Source organism: Tachypleus tridentatus, chromosome 3, assembly GCF_004210375.1.
Source record: "Tachypleus tridentatus isolate NWPU-2018 chromosome 3, ASM421037v1, whole genome shotgun sequence".
Lineage (NCBI taxonomy): Eukaryota > Metazoa > Arthropoda > Merostomata > Xiphosura > Limulidae > Tachypleus > Tachypleus tridentatus.
The window spans coordinates 7,564,648-7,586,146 of NC_134827.1; the positions used below are offsets into that span (position 1 = coordinate 7,564,648).

The window sequence follows — 21,499 nt, forward strand, 5'->3', positions numbered from 1 at the left end:
CTCATTGGTACTTCTTTCTTTTATGTTTTCCAAGTGCTGCACTGTGACAACATAAGATCATACCAGAACTTCTGTTGCTTTGTATCTATGTCCCAGCCATTGTGTACAGTGAACACAAGTGTAATTTTCTACCACTGTTTCTGAAATGTCTCCTAATTCATTCAACTCTTTGAGATTTTTGGATCTCTTCTGGTACAGATTGAAAAGGCTGGCAAAATGCCCTTCACTTTTTGAAGTATATCTCCTTGATTGTCACTATATAACAGAAAGCTCTAATTTGTAAAACAGAAATTCAAACATAGCTATCAATCAATGAATACTACTATCTCTATAGTTTATATTGGTCTTGTATAAAAAGCACCTAGCTATGATTAAGACAGTGGATAGCTACAAGCCACAGATTCTCCTCTCTCAAATGATTCGCTGTGTCTTTCTTTGTGTCTAAATTCACTGTATGACTGTCAGTGCAAAAGCCAAGCAGTTTCACTGTAATTGTAGTTTTGTACAAGCTTTGAATGCAGCTGTGTATAACCCTTCTACAATAGAAGATTGTCATTTAATTTGTAAATGTTAAAAAAAAAAATCAGTCAGGTGTTCAATACCTATGTAATGTAAAATATATTACATAATTTTTTATGGTGATAAAAAACTGAATATAATGCATGTATAGAGAATGTTGATTAGAAAGATGACATAGCCCAGTAAGCTGCTTTTTACAAGCTTGTCCTTCAATACCTACTTTGCAAACAATTGCTTTTTCTCAGTTACTCCATCAAGGATGAAAGAAGAAATCTTTTGTTCTTTCACAAGATTCATACATTCTTTAAACTCTTGTCTGTTATTTTTGTAAGGACAGTTTTTTTGTGAGTGTGTAAGTTAAGATTATCCAACAAGAAATACATTGCTTTATTATGCTATGAATGGCCTAATAGCATTGTTTTGAGAATTTTACAACATTCTTATTGGGAGTGCTTTATAACACCCTTTTTTGAGGTTGATCCTTGTATTCTTGTAAAGAACAAATTAAAATTCTTCATGCCTTGAAATCCTTTATATTTTGAGAAAAACTGGCAGTTTATAAAGTCAACATTCTTCCTGCTAGATCTCCCATGGAGCCATATTTATGTTTATTGAGTTTTGATATTCAGTTTTTTTATAGTTGGAATACAGGAGCAATTAATACCCTCTGATATATTTTGTTACAAAATTAAAAGTTTCAATTGAAAATTTCTCAACATGATGAACTTAAATCTGCCAAACTTGTGATTAATTGCAATACACATCAATCAAATTTTATCCTCCAACCATGAAGTAGTATTACTGGAGAAATTTTAAAAAATGATACAAACCTTTTTCAGTGAGTTGTAGTGCATTGTCTACACACATTTCATTTTATGTGTTTTAGAGCAGAAAGATAATTGAATCACTGTTTTCTAGCAAGCTGTATGTAAGTATACATCACATTTATACAGCACTTTATTTCTAATAGCTTTACAATGCTTTCTACTTTTTTCTCTGAGGATAATTTGTTGTAAAGAGTTACAAAATTTTTCCATTGTTGTTACATTCTAAAGTTGTAGATATACTTGTGCACATTTTAATAATGAAATTGTTTTAAAATGGAAATTACCTGTTTCTACTCCAGATCCACTGGTTTTCCATATTCAACTCTTTCATGATGGTGATTTTCTTAGTTGGTTTGGTAAGCATGATTTTAATGAGGACCCTACGGAAAGACTATGCACGCTACAGTAAAGATGAAGAAATGGATGATATGGTAAAGTTTGTGTTTTTTTAATCATTAAAGTGTATACCTTTATAATAAATTCAGTTATATAATTGTATTTTGGATGTTTAAAATTCTAACAGTGATGTTTGTTGTTACCTGAAAATGGCTAAAGAAAGGCTTATAGTTTAAAGAGAACATTGTGGTTTCAAAGTATAACTCTATATAATGCATTATTTAAATTTCACCCAAATTTGTCAAAGTATAAATTGGTGGGGGGTAAGAGTATTAACTTTATTGTAATTTTTAGATGAGTTTTACATTTAGAATAAATGTAAATGTCTAATGGGAGAAAACTGTAGCTTGAATCTTTTGGTTTTATAATAACCAAGTATCTCGTGGCAGCATAAACACTTTCAGGTATCATGTCAAAATTTGAAATAATTATCTGTCTTATCAAACTCGGAAAGCTGAGATACTTTAAAATGTAACCTGTTCTTTAATATAATACACATTTAAAAACTGAGGAGCTTTATAAGGTAGCATTTGTTTATATTTTTACACAAACTTATTTGTTAATTTTTTATATAATTTTTATTCTTAACTGGTATTTAAAATGCATGGTAGAAATATTTTTTTAGTAGCAGGATATTAGATTTGTGATGTGATATATATGCTTTATATAAGAAGGCTTCATTAAGTGAATCTGTATTGTTTGGAATATTTAATGTCTTGAGTTGCAGAAAAGAAAAAGTGCACTAAAGTTATAACATGGAGGGAAAATTGACAATCAAAATACTAGTATTTTGTACTATATTGATAAAACTATTCTTATTGTTACAGATTTTTGGCTATTTGAGAATTTTATTCAAAACTAGAACTGGCCAGTTAGTGGAATTTTGTTAATAGATCAATGGCTGGGCTCATTTAATTGTATTCAACTGATCAATTATTCTCAAATAATACTTGGATATTTGGAATAATCAAAAGTAATAATAATTGGAAACACTAATTTTTATTATTTGATTATTTTCATGGCATTAATCAGTTTAATCTTAATTTAGGTAAATTGATTATATTGAGGTAATCACCTAGCTCTATTTAAAATACAGCTATTAATTTTTAACAAATTTACACTTCATTAACTCATTTTATCTTTCTTAATAAAACCCTAGTGCTTTAAACAGAGGAAAACCAAATGTAAAATGTGAATATAAGTTTAAAAAATGCAAAATAGTGTGAGCCAGAATTAATGTTAGGTTTTGAAGGTGTGAATTACTGTACATATGTTATTGAGAACAATTTGAAAATTGAACACAAGATTAGAAAAGTATGGAACAAAGTACTGACTGTTATTGTTTTTTTTAATAATTATTTTATTTTTACTCAATATACATTTTTAACTATCATTGATTTTATATTAATATATATAATGTACTATTATACATTTTATGTTATTAACTTTACCTAAACCTTGTGGATGTAAAAATTTCTGTGTCCTATAGTTTCAAAAACAAAAATAGCTCTACAGTTCCTGATATGAAAAATACACAAGGCATTGTTGTCCAGATGACCTAATGAAATGGACATTGTTGTTTTATGCAGTAAGCTTTATTTTACTTCTAAATTCAAAACTGTTGTTAAACTTTTTATGCAGGTTAGTCCGAACGACCTGGCAACTCTTCTGTCCTATTTCACATATTCAGTAACCATTGATTGTTTAGATGGTGACAGTAGCTTGGCTTTTGTTTTATCATTCTGACCTAAAGCAGTACTTTAAAATGGAAATATACGTAAATTAGTGAAAACAGTGATGGAAAAATTTATTGCATCTCCTGATTATTTCTGCTTTGGAATCATCTGATATAAAGCTCCAATGCATGTAGGTGCAACTGTGTTTTACTAATGATGCAATAATTTCTAATTAGTAAATTAGCAATTTTATAAGGTGTATTGATATTGCATCACCAAAGTTTTTTGGCTCTTCTTCTAAAGAGTCGGTTTATAAACGTCTGTTACAACGTGTAAGTGATGCTACTATAGCCAAGGGTTGCAAGTTAACTCCATAGAAAAGGCAGCCATTGTGTTTTGAGCAGAAGAGGATATTCAACAAGGCAGATTAATAAAGTAACTAAATTTAACCAATCTACTGTGAGCAAATTGATGTGGAGAAACTAACTACCATTGTGTTCTGAAATACACGAGTCTGAAGAATCAATGACAGATCTCCTAAGAGCATAACAGGAAACTTCAGAGGTTAGTGTCACCTTGCATGCCTATCCAGTCTCACCTGGATTCACCTGGTCTCCCAGCAAGATGATCTAGAAACACCAGCTTACCAACAACTGTCTGGACTGAAGCAATATAAAGCAAAGTGATTTCAGACAAAACAAAGTTAACCTACACAGGTTTGATAGAGAGCAGTTTAAACATCTTTGTGTAAAAAGTTTCATCCAGCATGTTTGAACACATCTGTGAAATATCAACAGGGTCAGATGATATGGTGATAAATCTCTGGTCAGGGGAATGGATGCTTTTGTTTTGTGAAAGGCACTGACAGCTTTACAAAGACTATTATAAGCTACATACCCAGTTTATTACTGTTTAAATGTCATGATATTTTCGTTATACATTTTTGTAAAAATGTCTACTAAAGTTTCCTACTAGTAAGTAGATTTGCAAAGTTTTAAAAATACTTCTCACTAAATTAAAAAACAAATTATCCTTACACTAACAACTACAACCTGACAAACTTAAAAAATGTATTTGTATTTATAGCCATAAACAGGTTCAAATAATTGCACTTCCTGTAATATTACAATCAGCCAAATTTTCATACATTGTACATAATTGACATTTCACTAAATGACTACTGGAAGATATGATTGTTTTCATGATAATTTTTAAGAAATGACATCATAGTACTTGACATGATAATGCCTTTTATCCTTCTTAGGAACGAGATCTAGGAGATGAGTATGGCTGGAAACAAGTGCATGGAGATGTCTTTCGACCTCCATCACATCTTTTGTTGTTCTCTTCTTTGATTGGATGTGGTTACCAAGTTATTATTGTTGCTTTCTCTGTAATCATATTTTCCATACTGGGAGAACTGTACACAGAGTAAGTTTTTTAATGTTTCTGAATGAAATAAAGTTGTATGTGAAATTTTTTTTTAAATTGCAATAAAATAAATGGAACTTTTCTAAAAGTGGTTGTTTAGTTTTTTCTTGTATTAAGATACTTGTTTGGTTTTTATTACAAGGAGTATATAAAACAACTGTAAGTGACAACAGACATTTAATTCTTACATCAGTACATAGATTGGAAGGACACCCACTTACCTAAAGGTTTTCTGAAAAGTACACAGTTGAGTTAATCATGAAAAAAAATCAGCTGTAAAAAATCGGAGCTTTGTGAATATTTATGCATCAACAGTGTTTAAATGTAAAGATCATTAATATTACGTTTTGTTTCTTACCAGGAGAGGATCCCTGTTAAGCACATCAATATTTGTGTATGCAGCAACGTCTCCTGTGAATGGGTACTTTGGTGGCAGCTTATATTCTCGCATGCAAGGTAAACGTTTAACCATTTAGGAAAAATGTGTGTTAAAGTTGATATACCTGAGCTATTAGAAGCTTAAACAGCAACTGATAATAGTCTTCTGTTTCAAAGAAATATAGATTAGAGAATAAATTCTTAAAAAATTAACTTTCATATACAGTACTTAACAGATATTGCAGAGAAAATTAAGCTTTTGGAAATCATTGCTATAAAACTTTCATGTGAAATCATTGTTGGTGTATAATTTTCTTATTTAAATTATTAGTGGATCAGTTTATTAGTAATTGAATGCATAAATTTGTAATTATTTTTACTAAGTGTATCTGTTTTATTTCCTGATTTTTTAGTGTTGGAAATTCTTTCCTTGAGAAAATTAACCTTTAACTTAAGCCATGGGATACAAAAGGATTTTATCTCTTATTTTCAGTCTGTGAAATCACAGTTTAATGGTTTTCAGCCTGTTGCTGTGTAAATTCACTCCTGGTTTAGGACCCTTGAATGTGCTATATGACTGAGAGTCAAAGCCCGTTTAGTGACTATATTCAATATCAGACAGTAGTAGTCCATTAGCCGATGAATGAGTGCTGTGTTATTAGCTGCTTTTCCTGTGGTTTGTCTGTTATAAACCAGGAACAGCTATGTGCAGATAGACCTTTAAGTAGCTTTGTGCAAAAATTCTAGATCAGACAAACATTACATCTACTATTTCATCATGGACTAACCTTATTTTGGGCTGTTTGCTATGTCTATCAGATAGAACCTAACCCCAGATTTTAGGACTGTAAGTCTGTGAACATACTGCTTGAAACAAGTTATAAATAAATAAAACAAATATAAAATTAGCAGCATTGTTAATGAGCATTAACATGTGTTAATTTATTAATTTTAAAAGTTAGAAATAGCAGTAAGTTCACTTCTATTGGCTTGCAAACATGAAATGCATATCCTTTGTTTAAATGAATGACATACAAATTTGCAGAATACAAGAAAAGTGAGTCAGAGCATGCATGTCACAATCTTATTACAGAGTTACATTCAAAATTTAATTAAACTACTCTCTTACAAATGTATGTTAATAAATGTGATATCAAAACATAGTTAATAATTCAAAGTTATCTAGATTTTAATTCCTAAGGGAAATATTTAAATAAATTCTCACTAAGCATTTTCTCATTCACTTGGTACAGTAATATCCTGACTTCTCATTTATATTTTTTTCTCTTCTTTTATAAAGGTCTCTGGTTGGTCAACTAGTTAGAAACACATACCATATACATTTTGTCTTTGCTTTGCTGAGATACCACTATATTTGTTCAACCCACATGACACACCTTTCACATATTCTCTGTCTTTCAAGAAATGTTTATAATTATTTTTGAAATTGCTATCAGACAAGTTTATAACCAAAAGTAAAAGTGTATTCTGGACTATGTAAATCAGATGATCATATTATTGTACAAGTCAAAACCAGTAGTTTGAGAGGAGAGTTTGCTGTGTTTAGACCAAAATTTTGCTCTGGCAATGATAGAATTTTTTAACCTATTTATAGGTTACTTAAGAAGCCAGTTTTGTGACATTATTCTATTGTCTGATATATTTTTAGTCTGAATTGCATATTTGAAAGGTAAATTAAATATTTTTTGTACCATCAACATAATGAGAAAATAAATGACTTACTAAACCATGCATCCCAATGCAAAACACTTCAAGGTGCTGGAATTCTAGATTTTCATCTGTGATCTTTATCTGTTATATTTTTTAAATCAAAAGCAACTAAAATGTAAGAATTAAAAACTTATTAGGTTAGTTAAGAAAGCTTAAGAAAGGCTTAAATAAATTTATTGTGATCATTACTCAATAAATGCATGCAGTGTACTTCATTTGACATTACAGGACATGACCTAATAATTTGTTTACCTTAAGCTGCTCAGTATTTCTCCAGGTGATACATCATTTGCCATGCTACTGGATAAAGATAAAAGTATATAAAACTAAAATCAAACAGATGTTATAAGGGTTGAAAGCTGCAGCTGTGATGATAAATGGTGGGTGCATGATTTAGTAAGCAATATGTTTGCTCATTATGTTGGTTGTACAAAAACTTATTAATGTACCTTTCGTATATGTAATTGTCTGTTACAAACTGCAGTTCTTGTTTTTGACAAACAACGTTTTTTTCATTTAATTTCATATTTTTCAATTTTTCATTTCACTGTCCACAGATGAATTTTTTAAGTTCATGTTAAAATAGAGAAAATAAGGGATAAAAGTATAAAGTGTAACAATAAACAGTAAGTGATACTTATATAGAAAGTTCTGTTTGAAATGTCTTTCAACAGTTTAGGAACAGTCATTTACTATAATTACCTATAGGAGTGTGTAACATTTATTTTAAAAGGGACGATGTGTAATCCTTTTGAACATTAATCTTCCAACACTAGTGCAGATAAATTGAAAGTAGTTTTTTTTTTTCCTGTGTTTAGGAAAGAGATGGATTAAACAAATGATGTTCAGTGCATTTATGCTTCCAGCCTTAATCTGTGTAACAGCCTTCCTTATCAATTTCATAGCTATATACTACCACGCATCTCGAGCTATACCTTTTGGAACAATGGTTTGTAAGAAAATGTTTTATAACATTTATCATTGTAAATAACGTCAAGAAGATGACACTGTGAAAAAAAACAACTGTAATTTTTATATTAAACATAACTACCCCTTAGTTTCGAGCAAAGCGTTAGACTTAGTGACATCATTATTGTGTTTGTGTTTTCTTGTAGCAAAGCCACATCAGGCCATTTGCTGTGTCCACCAGGGGGGGTCAAACCCTGATTTTAGCATGGTAAATCTAAAGACTTACTGCCATCTCACCAGAGGACATATCATTATTGTAAATGCTTGTAAATTGTAAAGTAACAATAACTTTGAAAATGTCTTGGCTGTATCTCATATCTAAAATAGGTTCAAAATACACACACAAACAGACACAGTCAGTGAATAAAATACCAATCTAATAACCTGAGTGTGATGCCTAGTGCATTAGTTTGTGTTTAAATATTGTATTCAATCCTACGCAGCTCATTGTTGACAGGGAAATGAATAAGGGAATTTCTTATTTTATTTTTGAGCTGGTTATTTTTAATATTTCTAATGTTTCATTGAGTTTTTCTCATTAATCACATAATTCTAAGATTATTACTAGAATAAAAGAGACTTTTTGAACCCACCAATACATACATAAGATCTTTTCTTTATTTGTTATCATTCTTATTAAATTTACACATAAATAATTTCAACTGTGATATATTTCCATTATCCTACAATTCCATGTTTACAAATTAAACAGTTCTTTTATTCCAGGTTGCTGTAACATGTATCTGCTTATTTGTGATCTTGCCCCTGACACTAGTGGGCACAGTACTTGGACGGAATTTGGCTGGTCAACCTAATTACCCATGTCGTATAAATGCTGTGCCAAGGCCTATCCCAGAGAAGAAATGGTTTATGGAACCATTGGTTATCATCTGTCTTGGAGGTGTTCTGCCATTTGGTTCAATTTTTATTGAAATGTGAGTTACTGAATCTAAAGGCATTTTTGAGTTCTGTTTGGGAAACAAGAAATCCTTTTAACTGCCTGTTCATGTTTATGTTCACCTAGTCTAAAACATAAGGTTAAGTATTAACATCATATTAATTGTACACCTCTTAAGTAATTTGTGTGTTATAAGTTAAAAAATAAGTTAAGGAAATTTCCTCAGTTACAAATCTGAGTAGTAAAGACTTGAAACTGTAATGGTGGTTTTTTAAAATAAAAAAATTAATTGTAAAAATGTATAAAGAAAACATTTAAGAATGTTTGTTACTTAAGATTTTTTTCATAATAGCCTGTTTATGTAGCTCAAATGTGCTTCCACTGGGAAAAAATATTAGTTATGTATAAAAACATTTGTATGAATTATGATATTTAAATATATATTTACTTTCTTCATATGAAAAGAGGAGCAGTAGATATAAACATTTCAATTAATATTTGATTAACACTACATAAATGGTTCTTCATTACCAAGGCTACACTGAGATATCAAATTTCACAGTTTAAATAAGAGTAATAATTCTACTTATATATCAACAAGTTTTTAATTTGAAAATTTTGGTGAACTGATATTTTGTAAAATTTATGAAATGTAATTTGTAAACAAATAAATTAACTGAGTTTTGATATTTGCACAATTTCAACAAGATTTCATGTAAACAAGGCTCTTACATATTGTTTTAGAATTTGTCAGTCCATCCCAATGTATATATTTGTAATTAACCAGATTCTGCTGTCTCTTATAAAAAAAATATATATTCAGTTTTTTTGTTTATCACAATACTTGAACTTTGTTTACTCTAATGATTATTTTTTAGAAACTTATTGAGAGCCTTTTATAGTAATACACCAAGTGGTTAGGACATTAACTCGTAAGTCTTAGCCTCCGAACAAGATGTAACTAATGGTTAAACATAATTGGATATAAAACATTCTTGTATAACTTTGTCATTGTAAAATTTATAACTCTTGGGTAAGCTTTAATGTATGATAATTTAAAGAGTGAGCAGTGGAAGTTCATGTTGTGGAGAAAAAAGGATTCTAATATGAAACTTGCAAAATTGGGAATAAATGACAAACCTGGAATTTTTAAAAGTTTTTTTTTTTACTGAGTTTTAATTTGTAATTATTTAGTTATGTTACATATGTTTTACAATTACAGGAATATTCTCATATGAAAATAAGGTAAGGGTATTTAGGGTTAGTGAACATAGAAACTAAGACTTATGCAATGGCAGACTACTTAGATGGAAAAAGCTTTTTTTTTATTTGTATTAGTAAATTTATAAGTACTCTAACAGCATATACAAAAAAATCATTAATTATTGAAATGAAACTAGTTTTTTGCAAGAAGCTGGGCTTCATGGAAAATCATTCATGTTTTTAATGGTTGCTTGCCTTGTAAGATCCTGTATCAGGAGATGAGAAAATGAGTATTTTATTATTAGAACAATACAGACACAACAGTAAAGTTGTATTGAAAAAGTAAATTGGAACAGTTACATGATTTTGGGTAAAAAAAAGTGTGACAAAACAAAGTATTTTTAAATGGTTTTTAAAACTGTTTCACAACAGAATCTCTGAATATTCACAGTCTAAAATATTATACATATATTAAACTAAAATATCTGATGCTTTTTAATGCAATAGCCACATACCATGCAGAAAGTATATACCATATTTCATGCAATTATGTTAAGCATTATAATTATAAGTGTGAAAACAAAATAAACAGGGGTGACATAAATGCACAGGGCCAGTATGAAATAGAATTAATTTTCCAGGAATAACGTTTTTGAAGAATTTGAGAAAATGGTGAGTTATTTTTGAAGTATATGAAATGTGTTTAACCCTTAAACAGCTCACCACAGATATAAAAAATTGGGGGGGGGGGATCTTAAGTATAATCTTTAGCATTTTCATTACAAATTTTGAACAAAATATGAATGAAAATGAAAAACAAACAATAATAAAGACTTATTCAAATGTTGTTTAGGGTATGAAAATCACGAAAACATTCTCCAATGCACAGTGCTGCTCCACCTTCCTCATACCAAGTGGTTGCCATCTTTTGCTTCTTTTCTTTTCTTGTTGTATGCATATATATGTGACATTGTCTTTGTCTACTATTTCTATCTCCTGAGGATGAAATGCTTTCTAAAAAGTGCCAAGAAAATGCTTCTTTTCAGACAAGTCTATCGGGAATAGTAAGACTATGTCTTCTTGGGAAAGGTCTTGTCACCCTTCACACCTTTCCAAACATCGGTAAATTACATTGTAACTAAATTGCCTCAGTGATGGCTTCTCACCAGTTTTTACTAGATACATGTTATAAGAATTGAGATATCAATTAGGTACCAAAAGAGCTTCTTGTACCAATCAGTTTGTCCAATTTGCATGTCATTTTTGTTAACTAGCCTTTTGTTGATAGTATAATCTAAAACCATGTTGGGTTTGGTTTTTGGTTGTTTAGTTTTGTATTCATCCTTTCTACTGTATTTCATTTCACTTTTATGTACTGTACTAAGCAAAGTAACAGGGTGTTTGTCTTTCCATTGAAGTGCTAAAATATTCCCTTGCTTATTGGTCTCAACATCTCACTTCTTCAGAGGTACAAATTTAGACATGTTCTCCCGAGTAGTTCTAACTGTTCCACAAAACCCAGTCTTATTTTCAAAGAGAAAGTTGCATAATTCCAGACTTGTATAATAATTATCAGTATATCATTTATGACCTTTTTCAGAGTAGTCTTTTATTAATTGCTTGACAACAAATTGTGAAAATCCTAATTTGGGGATCTTTGGAGACATCTATATAAGTTGCAGAATAGATAATTATATCTATTACAATTCGTGTCTCACAATCACATAATACAAAGATCTTTAAAATTTCAAATCTACAGTGCTTGCTTGGAATGTACTGCTTGAAAACAGTGCAACTTTGAAAAGAATCAAAGATTCATCGATAACTACTTTTTGAAATGGAGAAAAGGATTCTTTATCTTTATTCTTCACCATTCTCGAACTTTTCACAATCGAGTGTTTGCATTCGGTTTTTTTTATTTGCAAATATCTAAGAATCGATCTTGAATAATGAATTTTGGAAAAATTGGAGTCCCTATAAGAGAATCATTCAACACATGTTTTTTTTACATGTGGGATAGGCATCACCAGAGCAAAAAAAAACTTCATATTTCTTCAATAACTGTATCTTCCCATTTCTTACTTTATAAAGTAGATGGAGTGCTGCTTTCACTTTTTCCAAATTCAAGTATTTACAAAACTCATAGTATCTGTTTATTTTTCACACAGTATGACTCATTATTTTTTGATCAAATATAGCAGTAAAAATTTCATATTCTTTAGATTCATCTGTGAGCCTAATTTTATCTGCAAGTTCAGCATTTCTACTATCAAAAGAATGAATAAATGGATTAAAACCATGACACTTTACCCATTGATAACTGATAGATACTAACTCACTTATGAATTCTGATTCACTCTCTAAATCACGTTCAGAGCTTCAAACAATTGAATTTGATGAAACATCTGAAAAGTTTTCTTCTTTATTGCAATAATTATCATGTACTAATACTTCAGTTTCATCTTTTGATGAAAAAACATTTTTGCTTCATTCTCTTAGCTGATGCACCCTTCCATTTTTGTTCCATGACATACACTGAGAAAATGACTCGGATGCAATGGTTTGAGTGGGTACGATCACTATGGTGTGAGGGGTTTGCCAACTAATGTGTTTAGCCTGTATCATTAATTGGTGATAGCTGTACTGAGCACAAAGCATGAAATCATCAACTGAAGTTGTCTTCCTTTTTCTAGGAAAACATCAGTTGATGAAGGCTTCTGTGGATTAATTCTTAAATTGCCCAGCAGAATCTTTTGTAAAAATTTATTAAAACATATTTGCTTTTCTATGAAAGCTACAAACTGTTTCCATTAAAAATTCAAACAACAATAAGAAAAAAAAGTTTGCTTATTGGTAGTAATAATTTAAATTTGGAACCAATGTATTAGTAACACTAGCAGATGTATCAGCATGATTCAAGGTGAAAAGTTTATTAAAGTTAATAAATCACTTATGCAATTTATTTATTGATTTTAATAGAGAATAGGCATTATTTTGTTTTGTTTGTGGTTACATCTGGAGTTTTTGGCTATGTATGCAGAAACTTGCCCAGGTTGGTATTAAGGTTCTTTGTTATGTACATAGAGGAGATATCTCCATTTACATCAGTTTCTTTAGTAGATACATTTTATTTGTTTAGAATAGTTAATAGTGCTTCATCAGTGAAAGGAAAAATAGTTTTAAAAATGTTATATTCTTTATTACATGCTCATAGCAAAGTGTGTAAATAATAAAGCACACACTGTTAATAGGTATTGTTTATATCAATGAATATTAAATCCATTAAATGATTGAGATTTAGAAACAAACTTTTTAACAATTATGAATATGAAAACAAGTTTGTTTTTTTCCCTGAAATATGCCAATGGCAATATAAAAGTTGAAAATACATAAGAATAAAATTATTTATGTCCACAGAGCTTGATAATTCATATAATTTTTTTTTTATTGAAGAGCAATAAGAAACATGATGTAAAAACATCTCGGTTAATACACGTGTATCTTTCTTGAAAGTATATAAAAGCAATGTATGAAAAGAAGCCTCTCAATTGATTAATGGGATTTGAAAACAAAATGCAGTTGTGGAATTAATGTTTTACTAGCTATGAATATGAATGATGTTTCAGTTTTTGTCATAAATATGCCAGTAATGATAAAAAATACATGTACTGTGTGTATACTCCATGTAATGAAAGAGAACTTCACATCAGTACTTGTAGTGGATACCCCCCACTGACTAATCTATGCTTAGACTTAGCTCTCGAGCTATAAAACCTATGCATTTTAAAATAATATCTTCATGACACCACCAAAATCATGGAAGACCATAGAATTTTGATATTCTATTTTCAGGTCTTAAAATTCATGGAAGATATTTTAATGTACAATAGATATATTGTATTCTATTAAACATGTATTTTTAAGCTTCTTAGTTTTTATATCATAAATTTATTTAAAATTTGTATACAAAAACAAGTCATATTTTACAGAAATATGGTCATTATGTTTGATTATGTGGTCTCTAACTAGTGCATAGTTGATATCATGCTACCATTTTCATCATGTGTTTTCACCTGCACCCAAAGGTAATGAGAGTTGTCATGTTTTTTTAGATAAGTCTAGAATGCAGTTAAAAACTTTACTGAAATCTAGGTTCACAAAATATGCAGTATTGATGATTGGAACTGAAATTAAATGTAAAACTTGTTTTCTGTCAGTTAACTGTGAGGAATTTCTCAAACAACTAACAAAATATCTAAAAATGAAATACTTAAGTATAGAAGTAAATTTCTATTACGTTCAATCTTTTATTAAAGGACATCTGCTTGAATAATGTCACATAGGATGTAACATGATAGAATGTGTGTGTGTATATATATGTGTGTGTTACATTATTACTAACTTCTAGCCTATTTGTAACACATCCTTTTTATAATTATGAAGCAAACTTAAGTGAGTTTGAATGTACTTCTTTTGAATAGATGGTATTAAACATAGATAATTGCATTGTGGAATTTTGTCTTGGTCAAGTATATGAACCCAGAAAGAGTTATAAGCTCCGTAGAATGACTCTAAGCAGCAACTAAATATAAAACACCAAATAGAAAAAATTTGAAGAGGTGTTTTTGAATATACTTGGATAAAAGAGTATTGTTTTGTAATTTTAGGATGGTAATATCAGTTTCCAACTGCTACTGAAGAAATACTGAGTTTTAATTGTTTTTGTTATATTTAAAATATTTTTATTTTTAAGAATTTTATTAATGTTTTTCAAATATTGTAATTAATATTTGTTTAAATTTATACTAATACAGTTTGTGTTATATATAAATATATATATGTGTGTGTGTGTGTGTACATGGTATTACTTCTGCACTGAGAAATTGCTCTCTTATAATGAAATATTTTCTGATAAGTATGTAACTTTTAAAAATCATATTTTCTATAGTAAATTAGCCCATCTTTTCAAATTTTATTTTTCCCCACTGTATGTTATACTTGTACCTTTTTAAACCATATATACTCCACCACCTTGTCCTTTACACAAGAAGGTAAGTTTTGTGTTTCAAAAGAAATGCTGTCATTATAGTTTAGAATGTTTACCGATGTGACTAATATTTATAATAAACTGTTTATGAAATTCATTTCTCATTTTCTTTTTTTACTGTAATTATGAAATGCTCTTCAAATAATACACACATTGCAGCAATATCAAGTAATACAAATTAATTATGTATGTATACACACACTGATTTTATTTTCACTTGTTCTTTTTTTTTTAAATAAACCATATCATGATGTTAAACCTATTACAGCAATACATGTGCATTTACAAGCTGTTATATTGTATTCATGTAATTTAAAATTTGTTTGATTCTAAGGTAATGATAATATAAAGTACAAAAAATTATCTCGATTTTCATGTCTTGGTGTTGTATTACAATCTGGGTAAATTGGCAGTGTGACAGGTCTCTTGTAACTAACATCATGTGAAACTTGTGCAATTTCAGGTACTTTATATTTACCTCATTCTGGGCCTACAAGATTTATTTTGTGTATGGGTTCATGCTGCTTGTGTTTTTGATCCTGGCAGTTGTCACAGTATGTGTCACTATAGTCTGTATTTATTTCCTTCTCAATGCTGAAGATTACAGATGGTAAGTGGTGTTCTATTTTGACTTCTTTGAAAGTGTGAACAAAGAAAATTCTCTATTTATTTGGTGGTGTTGAATTTATGTAATTATAATTACATCATCAGACTTGTAAGGTGATAATTAATATAAGTAAACAACTTATAAAGTATTTATTTGCCTACTTAATAAGGTTTTAATGGTTTGGGAAAGCTGTTTCCAATTATTATTGTTAAAAATTTAAATTCCATCAAAAATTATTAATTCAAATAGTGAATGAGTTTATCATAATCTAGCACCTAAATATATTTATAATATTAAGTTTATTACATGCAACATACTATGCGTTTTAATAAATAAAAATTTGATAACAGAAAAGAACTTGAAAAGTTGACTTCCTCTATTTGAGCAAAACTGGAAATATTTTCATTAGAAAACCAATTTTCAGTTTAACTGTGAAAAATAAAAAGACGTACTTTTTGTAAATACTCAGTGTTTCAGTTTTTTGGTTGTTGTTCTTCATGTTAACTTGAATGTTATAATGATCATTGTACTTTACTAGGATCATGAACCATTTATAATCTGTTGAGTGATGTCAAAAAAGTAAAAATAGTTTTTCAAAACTTAGAACAGGTTGTGAAGAAATGTCCTAGCTTAAACGTGTATTGGTAAAGTGCAGTGTAAACACAAAATCTGTTGAACATTAAAAGTATCAGATGGGTTAAAAAATGCTTGAATCATAAATAAAAATTAAGTTATTATTTATGTTATTTTTTATCATGAATATACTTTAGAAATACGTGTTATTTTAATTGTATGGTTATAATACCAAATATGATCAACTTCTGATTAAAAAGGTATAATGGAAAATAGCAGTAAATATGTACATCACTCATACTGAGTTATTCTGGTTCCTAATGTAATAAAAGTTCATTTTCACTTTATCATAGGGAAGATCATTTCTCAATATCAGTGTTTAATTTACATAACGAACAGTTGTAGAGAAAATGCCATTTATATTGTTTATGTTTTAAGTATTTAGTTGTATTGTTTATAATAACATTTAGGATAACAAATGTGATAAACATGATAGTAGAACAGAAACTTTTGTGTTACTTCTCTCTCTTTTCCAAGTCAATACAAGTTTACAGTAAAAACTATATGAACTTTTCATATTCTTATTTTACACTCCTGTCTTGTACTCATGAGGTTACAATATGTACATAAGTTTAAAATGCTGATACCAGCTCATATTTTAACCATAAATGTTATACTGTTTATTATGTCATTGTTCACTGAGGGTGTTTCCTCTAAGAAATATGCATAACCTTGTGTGTGTGACCTAGATGACCCTTCGGCTATCATTTTTGTTAGTTAGTTGCCATGATGACCTCTGCACATAAGTGAGAATTTTAAGTCTTGTTAATGACCTTCAACCAGGTAATTGTTTATTGAAATGCTACTATAATTCTTTGTAATGGAAATCTGTTTTGGTCCAGTTACAGAGTGAAAAAAAAACATTTCTAGCCCTAGTATGCTGTTTTTGTTGTTTTTTTTATGCCAATATTTTAAAACATAGCATATACATTTGTATTAATAACTGAGACATGAGCAAGAGAAACTATTCATGAAATTTTAATTTTTATGTTAACAAAATGTCTTCATTTCAATTCCTTTGTATTCACAATAGACATAGTCAGAAAAATTCATTTACTAAACTTGTTTCAGCCACAACATAAATATGTAAGACCCTTCATTTATTCATGAAGTTCTTAATTTATAAATATTTCATGAAACAATTTATTATAGCTTTGTTCTTTTTTTCAGGCAGTGGACTAGCTTCTTGTCTGGTGCTTCTACAGCTGGCTATGTGTACTTGTATTCTTTGTATTACTTCTTTTTTAAAACTAAGTATGTTGCCATTCATCTTTAAATTTTAAGAATGATGGGTTCTTGTTTTCAAATGATGTGTAGAAATATATGTATACTATAGAGTTTATTCTTTAGCGTACTTTTAACTTTGTGATTATTGGTAAGATGATTTAATTACCAAGTGTAAAATGACAGCTAATTTTGAACAAAGATTTAATATAAAATGTAAAAAACAACCAAAAATACAAACTATATTGCACAACATATATTAAATTTTATATTAACTTGTGTAGTGGATATAATACTGTTCTTTAAATGTACCACTAACAAATGTTTAATTATGCAAGTTGTAGTTACCCCCTCCCCAATTTAAATTTACAGATAATTGTTGTTGGTTTCAGCTGCTGCTATTGTGTAGCATTATGGTTTTTAGGGATCATAGGTGTTTATGTTCATATAAATAAGATGACATAAAAACATTCAACAGTTACCACATGTTATGTCTCTATAGTCATATTCCATTATAATTTTTTTCTCAAGACACTTAAGGTAATATATAAAGTACAGTGTGTTCAGAAAGTCACTGTGCAGTTTTGTAATCATATTTTATTCAGTCTATTTCAAGCCAGCAACTGATAGCAGAGTTTAGAAACAAAATAAGAAGGATCCAGGCCTGTATTGATGCCAACGGGGGTCACTTTCAATGTTGTTTATATAGTTTAACACTTCACAGTCCTTGATTACCTATTTTATTATTATTATATGCAAAATTTATATAATGCTTTAGAATACACTATGATGTAGTAACTCACATGTCATCTTTTAAAAAAAACTTAAACACTTATTAGGAAAAACTTTTTGCTAAATTAAAAAGTTATGTAGGGCTGCTTATTGAACTTGAAAAAACCCCAAACAAGACAGGAACGAAAGTGGACATGTAATAGATCTGGCTAGTGGTCACATAGCAGACTAAGCTGTCTTAACTTTATATGGGGAATAAAATCCCCTATATTACCAACTTTTTCACTGCCAAAATAAATAGAACCAAAATTCCCAATCATAAAATGTTCACTGTATTCTAAATTTGTCATAGAAATATTCTTTTGTTGAGATTTTATTCAAGCATCAAGCTTTCAGTAGACAATGCTTGCATCTTAAGGTCATTATTTATATGCAAAAACGGCTCGTTTGGGCTGAGAAACAGTGATGGGTTTCTCGTCATCACTGATTAAGGTCATTATAAACAGCAAATTATAGAAAAATGTTTATAGTAGTATGTTTGGATTAAAATTAATGTATTTTTATATTTCATATGCATTTGATCATAATCAATGAAAAACGTTTTTTTCCTTTCTAGAATGTATGGCCTTTTTCAGTCTGTTTTCTATTTTGGCTATATGGCTTTGTTTAGCATAGCTCTTGGAATCCTTTGTGGTAAGAAGTTTTATTTCAAATACAATTTGACATATTATTTATTTTATAATTTCACTAAGAAAACAACTCCAATAATTTTTAGGAACAATAAATAAGCTATAGTTTAATAAACAATAAAGCCACCATTTTTGCATCATTTATTGTCTTTACAACTGTACTTTTGCTTGATTATATTTCTGGAAAAATGAATTGATATGATAAAGGTACCCCCCTTTTTTTTTTTCTAATAAATCAACTAGGGTTTTCATCATATTATATGCACTACTTTAACTGTTTTGAATAATCTAAGACAATAATTACAAAACTGAGAGCCAACTTTCATATAACATTTATTGTTTCTTGCTAGGCAAATTAGTTACTCTACAGGGGTGGAGAAGAAAAAGTCCCCCCCCCGAAAGTGTTGTTATATTTTTTATTAGATAGCAGAAAAATATGTAAAATTATATACTTCCAGACTGCACTTGACAAGATCTATTCAGATATGATCTCAAATCCTACTTTCTTTGACCATTTTGTTGGCTAATTGGAATGAGATCATATAAGAAATTACAGCAGGTGTACAACATTTTTTGTGAGAAAATGTAACTAAATTCATGAAAAGTTAAGGTATTTACAAAAGTCAGTGTTAAAATTAGGATTTGAGATTATACTTGGTCAGATCTCATAGAATGCATTTTAAAAACATGTAGTTTGACATATTTCTCTAAAATATGATAAAAGATATAACATTTTCAGGGGGTAAACATTTTTGTCCTTCTCCATATATCATTTTAGTTGGGATTGTCACATTTGAAATACAATTACAAAATTCTGCTTATAAAAACTGATATAATTATGAACATTGAAAAGTACCTAAAAGAAATATCACTTGTTCTTAATAATTTAGTATTTCATAAGACATTGCAGCTTTAACATATAATTTAAAGTACTTTTATATAATGCATAATCTTAAAGAATAAGTCATTCTATAATTTATTTGTAACTTTATGTAAGTTTGTATTTTACAAGATAAAGAGAAAACAAACACCACTTTGTTTTTTTCTTTATAGGCACCTTTGGTTACATTGGGACCAGCACATTTGTCCATAAGATTTATTCTACTGTAAAGATTGACTGAATTTTCTCTATTAAAATCTGTGTTGGGAGAACTTTGTACTGGAAAAGCTTAACTGCATTTTTCACCACGAGGTCTATGGGATTGCATCCTAGTTCTGTATCAAAGGACAGTGTTGGCATATCGGGTAGCCAGAAAATGAGTTGGGAAACTTCTATAAGCTTCTTAAAACTATGATAGTCATCATAGTTACATAAAGTCTCATTTCCATGAAAATTATCCAATTGTATTATGAACATGTTTACCTTGTTTATTGTGAGAAGACAAAATACTGCCTTAAATGGGTACTCTTAAAAGATTTATATTAAGTAACTTAATGGTAGTTCTCATAGATTTTGTTTAGAATAGAATAAATATGCATTAATAACAAGAAAGATGATAATATATAGACTTGTACTGAAAAGAAATAATTCACATTTCAAAATAATCTCAATGTTTTTCTAAAGTTTGTATAGAGTACTACTTCTGTTAACTTTATTATACTTTTATTGAAGTAAAGGTAAAAACATTATATTACTGAATTACTGTTGTTTTCTTGGTGAATAACATTTACTATCTTTATAGGAAAAATGTTTCATTATATCTGAATAGGTTTTGTTTTCTGGATTTAAAGGGGTAAGATCACAAAGGGTTAAAAACAGAATTACTTCTGTTTCTCATACACACACACACACACACACACACACACACACACACACACACACACACAAAACATATATAAGTAATCTCATTGTTTATTTATAGTGTTGAAAGTGTTTGAATTTTCTTTTATTGCAATGAATTTTAAACTAACTTATGTTACAAATGAAAGTACTACAATGCTGTATTGAAAAAGCTATTCTTACCACAGAAAGATGTCTTCCTCCTTTTGGAGGGATGTGTTACCATAAGTGATTGGGTAAAGATCATTAACGAAACCAGCCTAAAAACTGTAGAGTATTAGTACTTCTCATCTTAGAATGTTACGAGTTTATTTTTTGTAGAAAGAATGCAAGCTAGTTTGCATTTAAATTAAAAAATAATAAAATTACAGGCATAATATTGTAATTTTGTATGCTTTTTCAATATTACAGTGCTTCATAATATCAGTTTATCACCTCTCATTCTGCTTTTAAGTACATTTACTTAAACCTTAATGTCACATGTATATCAGTTTCAAAACAAATTTATGAGAAGTAGGTATTGCTGTTTAAAACATTTAGGTATCCTGATGTTGTTATTTCCCCTTCAGAAAAATGCACATAATAAAAAAAATATTGTAATTAATCTTGTAAAATGTAATACGTGGTTTTATTGTCCAAATAATAATAAAAGATCTGAAATGTGCAATGTAATATTGTATATCAGACTGTGCCAATTTAGAACGAGATATTGTATATTTCAATGTTTTTAGTAGTTTCTTTTAACTTTTGATAGATTAA

At 29.1% G+C, this 21,499-nt stretch overlaps 1 protein-coding gene across 1 annotated transcript in view; it reads left to right on the top strand.

Annotated features, from left to right (window-relative positions):
* Positions 1–21,443, top strand: part of LOC143246284 (transmembrane 9 superfamily member 3-like) — a 37,644-nt gene extending 16,201 nt beyond the window's left edge. The window contains exons 6-14 of the mRNA XM_076492743.1: positions 1,646–1,777; positions 4,683–4,849; positions 5,211–5,305; positions 7,777–7,907; positions 8,654–8,862; positions 15,539–15,685; positions 17,486–17,569; positions 18,888–18,964; positions 20,014–21,443. Coding sequence (XP_076348858.1) covers positions 1,646–1,777; positions 4,683–4,849; positions 5,211–5,305; positions 7,777–7,907; positions 8,654–8,862; positions 15,539–15,685; positions 17,486–17,569; positions 18,888–18,964; positions 20,014–20,081 — 1,110 coding nt within the window. The 3' untranslated portion in view covers positions 20,082–21,443. The remainder of the gene's footprint in view (positions 1–1,645; positions 1,778–4,682; positions 4,850–5,210; positions 5,306–7,776; positions 7,908–8,653; positions 8,863–15,538; positions 15,686–17,485; positions 17,570–18,887; positions 18,965–20,013) is intronic.
* Positions 21,444–21,499: the final 56 nt, after the last annotated feature.